This window comes from Apaloderma vittatum, unplaced genomic scaffold (genome assembly GCF_000703405.1).
Source record: "Apaloderma vittatum isolate BGI_N311 unplaced genomic scaffold, ASM70340v1 scaffold18537, whole genome shotgun sequence".
Taxonomy (NCBI): Eukaryota; Metazoa; Chordata; class Aves; order Trogoniformes; family Trogonidae; genus Apaloderma; species Apaloderma vittatum.
Window position 1 is genome coordinate 1 of NW_009724727.1, and position 11,178 is coordinate 11,178.

General features: G+C 46.1%; 1 protein-coding gene across 2 annotated transcripts; it reads left to right on the forward strand.

The window, feature by feature from the left end:
- The first annotated feature begins 734 nt into the window (after window positions 1–734).
- Window positions 735–10,027, forward strand: DCTN4 (dynactin 4 (p62)). Of its 2 annotated transcripts, XM_009872636.1 has the most exons (13): window positions 735–802; window positions 1,230–1,408; window positions 2,246–2,289; window positions 3,221–3,328; window positions 3,936–3,956; window positions 4,904–4,977; window positions 5,328–5,440; window positions 6,770–6,879; window positions 7,731–7,804; window positions 8,254–8,308; window positions 8,794–8,901; window positions 9,266–9,363; window positions 9,621–10,027. In XM_009872636.1, the coding sequence occupies exons 1-13, from the start codon at window positions 768–770 to the stop codon at window positions 9,832–9,834; spliced, it is 1,233 nt and encodes a 410-aa protein (XP_009870938.1). In that variant the 5' UTR covers window positions 735–767; the 3' UTR covers window positions 9,835–10,027. The 2 variants fall into 2 exon arrangements, with proteins under 2 accessions (XP_009870938.1, XP_009870939.1); XM_009872637.1 differs by lacking the exon at window positions 3,936–3,956.
- The last annotated feature ends 1,151 nt before the right edge of the window (window positions 10,028–11,178 follow it).

Genomic DNA, 11,178 nt, shown 5'->3' on the forward strand with positions numbered 1-11,178 from the left:
GATGATCTTTAAGGTCCCTTCCAACCCTGATTCTGTGGTTCCGTGAATTAAGAAATCGTGATAGATACCCTTGAAAGAATGATGGTGCAACCAGATGTCAGAAGAGGCATCTTTGGAAATGTTAAAGTCCCTGGAGAGTATCAAATAGGTTTGTCACCATGCTTCATCCATCATGAATTAGCTGTAGTGTGACGAGTGTGGTTATTTTGCATTTCTATGTTTAATATTTGGTTTGTTTTCCTCTTTGAGAAGGGAACTCCCTTCTTGCTGCTGTTGTTTTAATTGACAAAAATAGTTTGTGATGGCATACAGATGAAAAGGGTTTTCTGAAATGTATGTGTATCTGACCAGCGTAACTACAAGGGCAGATTAAGTTTAGATTTAAATGGGAAAAAAGCGTGTTAAACCTTGTTGTTCCAGCTAAAGAATGAAATCCTGGTAACTCAAAAGGTCAATACCCAGTTGTCCCTTTCTTCCCCTAGTAGAGGAAGGAGTTTAATCTATCCTGATTTAAGAAACCTTCTGGCTTACATTATTAAAGTTCAAAATCTGGCTGAGATGGGCTAAGATTTCAGATAGCAAAAAAATTACTCCAGTCTTCCCTGATTGCACCTGTCTGTTGCCAGTAACAGAGCCTTGTTAAGCTGTGTGTCAGAGTTTTGGGCTGCTGCCTGCATGCTTTCTAGACAAACTTGTGCCATGAGGTGTGATGTGACGGTTTTGTTTGTCAGGTGGACTCTCACTACTGCCCCAGCTGCCTGGAAAACATGCCTTCGGCTGAAGCTAAGCTGAAAAAGAATAGGTAAGCTTGCTTTGGCTTTATTTTTTAATCAAGACTGCCTATTAAACAGCTTCTTCCTTAATCAACAACTGACTGTGTGTATCTGAAACTCTCTTCAAAAATCTCATCACTTCTTGTCACTTTCTAGTCTGCTGTGGGGAATGAGTGTCTTTTCACGATTTCTCATGTGCTTATCATGTATCAGTTTTTTCGATGACCTGCTCTCATAGTACAGGGGGCTTTCTGGTGTCACTCAGTATTTCTCATTGTTGCCATTCTTAAGTTGACTCTGAACCTCTCCTCTTCCTCTTGGGGTCTCTGTTGCCCTTTTTCCCTGATGCTGTCACATAAGATGGAAAGGTCTGTTGGTTTAATCTTTGCTTGTTGAGGGAATTTTCCTTGGCCTGGAACACTTGTCAGAGCGCTGTCTTACACACCTTCTTCCCAGGTGTGCTAACTGCTTCGACTGCCCCTGCTGCATGCACACCCTTTCCACTCGGGCCACAAGTATCCCTGCTCCACTCCCTGACGATCCGGCCAAGACCACCATGAAGAAAGCGTATTACCTGGCCTGTGGGTTTTGCCGCTGGACTTCCCGGGACGTGGGCATGGCAGACAAGTCTGTTGGTAAGTGACAAAGACAGAAGACTGAGTAACAGCAGGAGCCCAGTACGTGTTTTGAAGGTGACAGATCATCAGATTAGTTTCTGGCAGTCTGATACATGTAGTAGCTGTCTGGGTTTTGAGTCACAGCTGGGAATTCACAGGAAAATGGTTTGGTGCTGAAGTCTCCTCCGAAGAGCTGAGATGAGTTAGTGGAACGTGTGACCCACTTGTGTTGCCTGGCTGGTCAGACAGCTGTCATCCGAGGGGCTTTTGTAGTTGGGGTTCTCTCACAGTTGAGATCTTGTTTGTGTACCTTCAGAGACTGAAGCTGCTCAGTCTGACAGCGTAAACATCTAATTTATTTTTTGTAACGTATGTTCGCTTTGGCTTATTCCGCAGTTGTTAGTCAGTGTTTGTACTCGGTTTTTCTCTTTGACAGCCATGGAACAAAGCTTTCCTCTATTCCTTGGTGCACAAGACATGCAGAAAATAGCTGTCGGGCTCCAGAAATGGGTCTGAGTAGACCAAACAGATCCTCTGACTTCCAGTGTTGATGTGGCTGAAGACTGGGAGCTGCTAAAGTGACTCCTAGGTGCTGTTCTGTGTATCTCTCGAACAGTAGTTGTTTAAAGCACACTATAAAAGCTGGTGAAGCAGCTTCAGCCCAAACCTGCCTGTGCAAAGCTTTCTGAGGTGTGTATTTGTGCAGGCAGGAGCCTAAAAGAATTGCAGTGGTAAGCGTGGCAAAAGTAAGAAGTTTCATGAATAAAACAGAGAGAGCTGGCTGTTAGATGTGATTTTTGTGTAGAGTCTGGAGATTTTCTCCTGAGTACTTTTTTTTCTCTTTTTCTTGTGCAGCTAGTGGTGGCTGGCAGGAGCCGGAGAATCCTCACACGCAGAGGGTGAGTGAGGGGAAGGGCCTTGCTTAGGCTGAGACACATCAGCTAGAAAGAGCTGGTAGAGATGTCAGGCCCTCTCAATCACTTTTTCTGCATCTATATAATCCTTCAGATGCCAGTTCCAGTTCCTAATCTCCACCTTGACTGAATTCAGTGGAAGGAAGGCCTTTTAGAGGCTCTCCCGTGGATGTCGCAGTGTAAAATCTCCTTTTCAGAAGAAATTTGCAAACATCATATCTAGTAGTGCTGTTAAAACCACACCAGTGAACATGCTGTATGTACGTGAACAAAAGCTGTTTTCCAACCGAGAGTGCATCTAGGATCTGGAAAACAGAGCCACACCTTTACTGCCCTTACCTGTCACTTGTTAGGGCCCTCCACTAAATGTGACCAGCCTCGGCGAGCGGAGAGATGTGTTAAAACGACACCAGTGAACATGCTGTGTATGTACGTGAACAAAAGCTGTTTTCCAACCGAGAGTGCATCTAGGATCTGGAAAACAGAGCCACACCTTTACTGCCCTTCCCTGTCACTTGTTAGGGCCCTCCACTAAATGTGACCAGCCTCGGCGAGCGGAGAGATGCCATTTGCTCCACTAAAACAAATTGCTCAGTTTTGTCTGTCCAGTCGTGGCAAATGCATGAATGAAGTCTTGGTTGCCTCACTGCAAAGTGAGAGTTGCACGTTGCTCTCTGATAGATGTCATTCCCAAAGGAGGGTCAGTTTGTCACCCACAGCGTGGGTTGGTACACACAGGCTTCTCTAATGTACATCCTTTAATGTACATCCTTTAATGTACATCCTTCAGAACACAGCGAGTGCTAGGAACAGAGAGAAACAAGCAGCAGGAACCCCAGCTTGTTCACAGACAAATACTGCAGCTGTTCGGGCATTTGTTCACCGCTGATGGGTGTCTTCCTTTTCACCCCTCCAGATCAACAAACTGGTTGAGTACTACCAGCAGTTGGCTCAGAAAGAGAAGATCGAGCGGGACCGGAAGAAGCTGGTGCGACGCCGAAACTACATGCCCCTGGCCTTTTCGGTGAGCTGGGAGGGCTGTGCTCTCGGAGCGGGAGAAGTGATGCACAACAGCCTCAGCTTGAAAGATTAGGTAGTCGGTAGCATGATAAAGCTGCTCAGCTTTTTTTTTTTTTTTTTTTTTTTAATTGAGAACAATTTGAAGAAAATGTGCTAAGGCACACAGGTTTCTTTAGGGACAGGTAGTTTTACACCCATTGTTGTGTACTTTGCCTCTTGCTAACAGTCCTCTCTGATAACGCCAGGAAGGATTACACTTGCCATGCAAAGGAATATATTATCCAGCAGTGAAATGCAGTGCGGCCGCAGCCGCGGTACCAGGGGTAGCTGTTTCTTGGGACAGCTGCTTACCACAGCTCACTAACAGTTTGATCAGGATTGTGTGGCATTTTTCCACATGAAATCTCAACTGAAATTAACCTTAAGACCTGGTTGTGGCCTGAATTACTTGTGTATTGTAACTGGCAGGTAAAATGCTTTGTTTAGCTGGGTGACTCTGCGTATGCTTGCTACTTCTCAATTAACTGCTTGCTCTGTGCCCTTGCTTGTGTCTTATGGCTGCGTTTTTTGTCTCCGTTGCTACCTGCTGCTATTTTGGGGGCTCTCCACAGCAACACACTATACACGTAGTGGTAAGTCTTTTCACGGTTTCTGCTGGTGTTAAAGCTCTCATGGTGCCAACTGAAGGGGAGTAACAGTCTCTACTCTTCATGTTGCATCAGGGCCTCTGACTTGGATGTGCCTAAAACAAACACACCTGGAGGCTAACTAGTTAGAGGGTTACATTTGTTACAAAAAAATATATTTCTTTGTTAGTTTACCAACAGGGTGGTGTCTTTGGGTAAGTAACGTTTGCTTGAAAAGCCATCCCTCACAAAGCTTGGCTGAGACACGGCCGTCTGTCTGCCTGAGGCAGATGGCACTAACATCAATCTTCTGATCCTTGAAAAATCACCAGGGTAGGCTGATGTTCAGATTTCTCATTTGGTGGGAATTGAGGTTTTTCAGTCATGCCCAGAAGAAAGATTTCTGCCTCCAGGCACGCTGCATACAGTTCAGCTGTAGGAGTTGGAGTAGCTCAGCTATTCCTGCCAACTGGTGGTGCCTGGTGAGAGAGATCTGTAGGCGCGAGGCTTGTGGGAGGCCGAACCTTCCAGCTGCTCCCGGTAGTGCTGCAGAGTGTTTCTGATGGATGTGTACTCATGTCGACCCAGTTCTTTTGGCAGTAGAGAGCTCTCGTTCTGCACTATCTGACGTGCAATTGCTCTGAAGAGAAGATCAAGGGAAAACATGTCAGTAGTGCAGGCTGGTGATTTAAAGAAAGAGCGAAAGCCTTATAAGCAGTAGCCACACCCATCTGTCTCTCCCCATCTGCAGTGCGGTGGTGATTATTTTCTGCTTACTAACAGTTTGAGCAGAAAGAAAACTCTTGGGAAGCATTGAGTACTTTTTCCCTTTTTTGCTTTCCTTTGCTTGTCTCCCTATGCTTGTCATGTAGCTCAAAGGATGAGTTTGCAGTAGGTCTCTTTGTCCAGGCGGGAAACAGACTTGAAGCTGACGGTTCCTTTTTCCCTTGCAGGACAAATATGGCCTTGGAACCAGGCTTCAACGGCAGAGGCCCGGAGCTCCCATCAGTGCCCTCGCTGGACTCTCGTGAGTCTCAGGGTTGGGGTTACTTTTGTGGAAAGGTTGGGAGATGTAGGCAAGAGAGCAATAAGGCAACTTGGTAAAGTTGATTGACGTATTGGCAAACAGCGGTGAAAAAAGCTTTCTCCTTTAGAGCCTTAGAGGAACATCGAATCGTCAGGCCTCTCTGTGCAGCACTCCAGATGTTTTGCTTTCTCCTAATAGAGACAAGTGGCTGCTCACAGCCCTGTGCACTTGCTGTTGTCGTGCAACCTCTGCTCTCACTGCCCTCTGGGTTATAACACAGTTACTGCTGGGGTGGGCTGTCAGCACGCGTGCTGTATTTTATGACCAAGTCGTCCTTCGCTTTGCTTCAGCTTGAAAGAAGGAGAGGACCAGAAGGAGATCAAGATTGAGCCAGCTGATGCAGTGGAAGAAGTGGAACCTCTTCCTGAGGATTACTACACAAGACCTATAAATCTGACAGAAGGTAACGCCTTAATGTTCCGTTGCTTTTTGCCCTTCCATTTTATAACATGGGCAGTGCCTGGAAACTTGTCCTTGGGGTTCCTAATGGCCTGTGATTTTAGTAATTTTTATGCTGAGATTGAAATGGTGGCAAGTTTGAGACTTTTTAAATGGTATCTTTGAGTTCAGCTTCATATTGTATGTGGAATGCTCAGAGCTGAATACATCAGGCCTCTTAACAGTTGTTTCATTTTCTTGCTGAGCTTAACTTCTCTGCATGCAAAGTGTCAACTTTTGGATGGGGAAAAGAGCTGAAATTCTTTTTCAGATAACTGCAGGAAATAAAAAGAGGAGCTGAGCTGCTAGGGAGTTGGAACTAAAACTGACTTGTTGCGTAACAATTGTGCATTACTTAGACACCAGCTTGAAACGGCTTGTGTACGCTTGCCAGGTACTTAGCTGGGTCATGGTTTAATCAGCAAATGTTGTAAATTGGTCAATGAAGCTTGGGAGAAAGTGGGGTAAAACAGCAGGTGCGGTAAGTGATGTGGACTTCCTGCCCTAAGTAGGGCAGATATTCTCAGTAGTCCTGCAGACTTACAAATTCTGCCAACATTAATTAATTCATGAAACATCTATGGAAAGAGCTGGATCATATTGGTCTCCTTTTCTCATGAGACTGTCAGCATTGGGAGAGCATGATGCTGGTAAAGAAGACAATTTTCATTGTTCCCTGCTGTGAGGGAAAGGCTGCCAGGTGGCTCACTGCCTCTTAGATACAGGGAACAGTGAAGACCCTATTTTTTGGGAGAAATCCATGGGAGATTTGGCTGCTGGGATTTCCTTGCCTCAGGATCTATGTAGCTGGTAATTTTATGTGTGAGTCTGAGTTGTGCAGACTCCTTGCTGAGAAGCTGTATATTGTACTTGTGCAGCACCCAGCCGTGAGCGTAACAAAGCTGTGAAAACTCACTTGCCCTTAGAGGGGAAAGAACTTATTTTCTAGATGCTTACCAAATTCTGTTTCCACCCCAGCTGAGCTCTGAACAGAGATCAGAATCCCTTGTTTCTCCTGGGCTGGCACTGATGGTGCTTTTGTGTTACCGTGCTCAGTCGGGGCAGCTGTTCATGCGACTCTTACCTTCCATTCATTCACTGCTTGAAACATTGATAACTTGCCTGTGGCTTCAGAATTATTGGGTGCAGCTGGAATGAAGTTTCTTAGAGATTGTAACATGTCTGCACACAGTGCGCAGCACACGTGCTCTTAGGCCAGCGCACGTGTGCAGTCTGGCTTGAGTTTCAGTGCCCGAGACAAATCAGTTTAATTTGCTTTCTGTCGTGCCGGCAGTGACGACTCTCCGTCAGCGGCTGCTGCAGCCTGACTTCCAGCCGATCTGCGCTTCCCAGCTCTACCCACGTCACAAGCACCTCCTGATCAAACGCTCGCTGCGCTGTCGGGTCGGTAATTAAATACAAAAAAAAAAAAAAAAAAGTGCTTTTTCGAGGCTTGCGGAACTTGGATTGTGGGAGATGTATTTTTAAAATAAGCTGTTCAGATGCTTCTGGTTGTTGGAAGTTCTCAACCAAATTACTGGTAACAGCACTGGGAGATGAGGGAGGCTGTTGCATCTCTGATGAAGATTGTGAAAGGAGGGTGAAGTTAAATATGCCTAAAGGTAGAAAAGTGGGTTTGCATCAAGGTCTGTGTGCTCTCTCTAGGCGAGGAGTCGGAGAAGGCCGCCAGTACAGTCAGAATTAAAAAAAAAATCTGCTAGTACTAAAAACAGAAATCAAGTCAGCAAACAGCATTAGGGAGAGGCAGGGCAGAATGCTGAAGACATCCTTAGAGGGAAGGCAGAAGGGGGATATTTCAAAGAAATGCAGAGGTCTGGAAAGTGAAAATAGGCAAGAACTGCACCCAAGTTCTACTGTTGCCTTGGTACAGGGTCTTTGAAGAGCTACTTGCTTTTTCAGTGAAGCACAGGTATTGATTTAGTTCACAGAGTAACGGAGCAATATTCTTCTAAGCGTTTAAGATGCAGAATATTTTCTCAGACATAAAGTGTCTGAGAATTTTAAGCTGAGTTCCAAATCTCATGTTTTTGAGATTGCACTGCTATATTTCTGGTTATGACATTTTCAGAGTAACCTGACAATGAGGTGGCTGTGCGCACCCTGAGGCAGTTTTGTCTGTGCTGTGCCAGAGGCCAGTAGCCCTGTGGCTAACGACACAACGCTTGCAGCTCTGGTTCTTCGGTTTGTGGCTGCGTGCTGTCCCTGTGTGATGACTGAAATATCTTTGTGTCTAGAAATGTGAACACAACCTGAGCAAACCAGAATTCAATCCAACATCTATCAAATTCAAGATCCAGCTGGTTGCTGTGTAAGTAAGATCTGGGAACTGGGGAGAAAAATCACCTATTCATGCTTAGTTAATGCATTCTATTTTCTATCATTTCTTCTTTTTTTGTTTTATACTCTTGATTTAACCTCTTGTATGATTGTGTCATCTCTTAGGATGGCATAGTCACCTTTTTAATTTATTCAGCTCATCTGTAGTGGGTTTGCTTCGTGATCTACTAAAAAGGTTGTGGAGATTTCGCAGTTTAAAAAAGACCTTGCATGCTGTGCCAGCCCCACACAGTGGCAGGAGTTTGTAGGGTTGTGTTTGTATAGCTAAATGGCACTTGGTTTTTCTGTTTAACGTTAGCTAAGCTCTAATAACATTAAACGAGTTAGCTGGATGTCTCTGAAGACATCTCTCTACTTCAAGAGGTAGGTTATAGACAGCAACCCAGTCCATGACGGTTGTTTGCTCTGTTCTTTTTGTAGTAACTATATCCCTGAAGTGAGAATCATGTCTATTCCCAACCTGCGCTACATGAAGGTCAGTAGTTTTGGTATTTTTTCCAGAAATGTCTCAGGATGAGACACAGCCAGGAGGTGTGGATGTGACACCTTTTTGGGAGGTGACACAGCATGATGGTTGGTGCCGGAGGGCTTTGCTCACTCCGTTTTAGGGAGGGTGCCGGGTTTAAGGGAGCGGTAAGAATAACACTGTGTATACTTGTCACTCTGCGTAAGTCGATTACTGTGCGGTGTGACGTCTGGCATCATAAGCACATGCCAATATCTGAAGAATAAAAGGTGTGGAGTTGAGATCTTGGCTGCATTCCAAAGATGTGTATTTCTTATATGAAGAACAAGCGCTGTGTGGCGTTGGGACCTCTGGGGGTGTTTGCTGTCCATCCCTTGAGTGGACGTGGTGCAATTTTTGAAGGTGTTAATCAGTCACAGAAGGTGGAGATGCTAACAGTGACAATGAATTTTGGAGTAACTGCTTCTTGAACTGTGATCTCTGAATCTCCCCAGGAGAGCCAAGTCCTTCTGACTCTGACCAATCCAGTGGAGAACATCACACATATCACACTGCTGGAGTGTGAGGAGGGAGACCCTGACAACATCAACAGCACTGCCAAGGTATTTTACCCTCCTGCTGTGTGAGCCCAGGCCTCTTCCAAGGCTTTCCACTCCCATTTATCCTTCCACAGGTCATGCTTTTCATATATTCTTCAGTCCCTGCTGACTCTTGCGTTATCTTCCTCGGAGCTTAAATGACTGTCACCAATGTAAATGTCAGATCGTAAAGTGTTTTGAAATTGTGTCTCTTCATTGAGATACAGAACCCAGGGGAGACATACACGATTTCACTGGCAGAGTGGTAACAAGGCAGTACTAGAGCAGAGAAAAGCCCAGGAATCACTTTTCTGTTAAACTGTGGTAAAGCAGCCTTGCCAACAGTGTAGGTGGTGATCAGTGCTGAAAGGTTTGTGCTCTGTTTCAGGTGGCAGTTCCTCCCAAGGAGCTTATTCTGGCTGGCAAAGATGCTGCAGCAGAGTATGACGAGCTGGCAGAGCCTCAAGACTTTCAGGATGACCCTGAGTGAGTGTTGTCTGTCCTGTGGGAATGCTTGAAAACTGAGCACTTCAACGTAACGTTCTGGTTGTGAGGCAGGAGGGGCTGTGGGTCCTCTGCAAAAAGAACAGCAGGGTGTAAGCTACAAATGAGGGCAGCTCTTCTAGGAGGACATATTCAGCCATAAACTGAACATCCCTGTAATGTGATGTCAGAGTACATAGCTTGGAACAATTGTTTGAAAACTTGGCTGACCCAGCTTTCTTTTGTTTTCTGCTTTGCAGTGTTATTGCCTTCAGAAAAGCCAACAAGGTAGGAGTTTTCATTAAGGTCACCCCACAGAAAGAAGAGGGCGAAGTGACCGTGAGCTTCAAGATGAAGCATGAGTTTAAAAACCTTGCTGCTCCGATCCGGCCCAGCGAGGAAGGCGATCATAGCTCTGAGGTCATCTGGCTCACCCATCATGTGGAGCTCAGCCTCGGTCCGGTGCTCCCATAAACGCTCCCAACGCTCATGCCCCGATGGCTGGCCACAGGATGGACTGTTGGAGAGATAAAAGCACCCCGTGAAACGTTCTGTGAGAGCTCCTTTGTGCTGGGTGGGGGTGCGCCACGGCCTGCGAAAAGCGACCGAGGGTGCCGTGGTTCGGGCTGATTTGTTCTCTCTCCCCTCTTGTAGTGCCCACTAACTACCGCTCTGCTTCCCCACGCCACCACAGGCTAGTTTAACTTGCAGCACGCGTTTCAGCACAGAGAAAGATCTCGCTTTCTCCAGATCTGCGGCACACCTGGCTGAATTCAGTTTTGTCAGTAGGAGAGAACTCGTATTGTGTTTGGGTTTTTTTTGTGACAGCCCACAAACCTGATGTTACGTGCTCAGTAGTGAGCAACTTCTTTTTTCACAGAGCTCTGCCCTTCCCGAATGAACGTTTTAAGATGTGGCCGTGCCTGCTGCGTTATTGACAAATTATTGGCAGCAGCGTGATATTTTCTTTTGGTTTTGTGCTTCCTCGTAGGATACCTCAGCTGTGGGGGACTGGGATGTACAACCCTACCACTCTGGCTTGTGTAGCTTGCTTAGCTGAGGTGATAGATCTGTTTACAGAAAGGAAATGATGTTTGCCTTTAAACTCAAAACTTAGTGTACTGTAGTATTCCTGGATTTGACTGGCAACTAAGCCCGCTATGTTGCAGATGGATGTGGTAGCATGATGCGCCATGAGCTGGGAATTTGGGTTCTGCTACAGCTCTTGACTGAGGCTGGGATGCTCTGAAGAGACTGCCAGGCCGTCTTCAGATCAATTAATGAGGCTAGTGATCAGAGTGTGAAACCCAGAGAGTTAAGATTAGGTCTGGTTTACATAGAACTGCAGAGGCTGAGTTCATTCTCTCTTTTTCCGGTTAAGGTGGGTGGGAAAGAGGTGTAAAGGTGGAAGGACAGTTACACATTAACGAGCTTACACCGTACCAAAAGGTAATTTATCGGGGGTGTAATCTGTTTGTAGTCCAAGCTAAAATCAGTAATTAAAAGCAGTGTATCTAGGATATTGAATTACCAGTAACTGCATCGCTTAGTGCAGGTGGGTGAGATTGCTCCTGCTGAGCGTTCCCAGTTCAAACCCTGACCTTTGTTAAACAAACTTCTCTGATGGGCTCGGCTGGAACAGGCTTGAATCCCAGCCAGCCGGGGCTCTGGTGCTCGAGACACTCGTGCCATGGCTCTCCCAGCCTGGAGCTGCAAATCCTCTGCCGGGCTGTGCGGGATGGGGCTGCCCGTTCTCCCCGGGGGAGGTGGCAGCACCTGAAAAAGGTCTCCCGTAGTACAAGAAACCTGCCTGGCCGC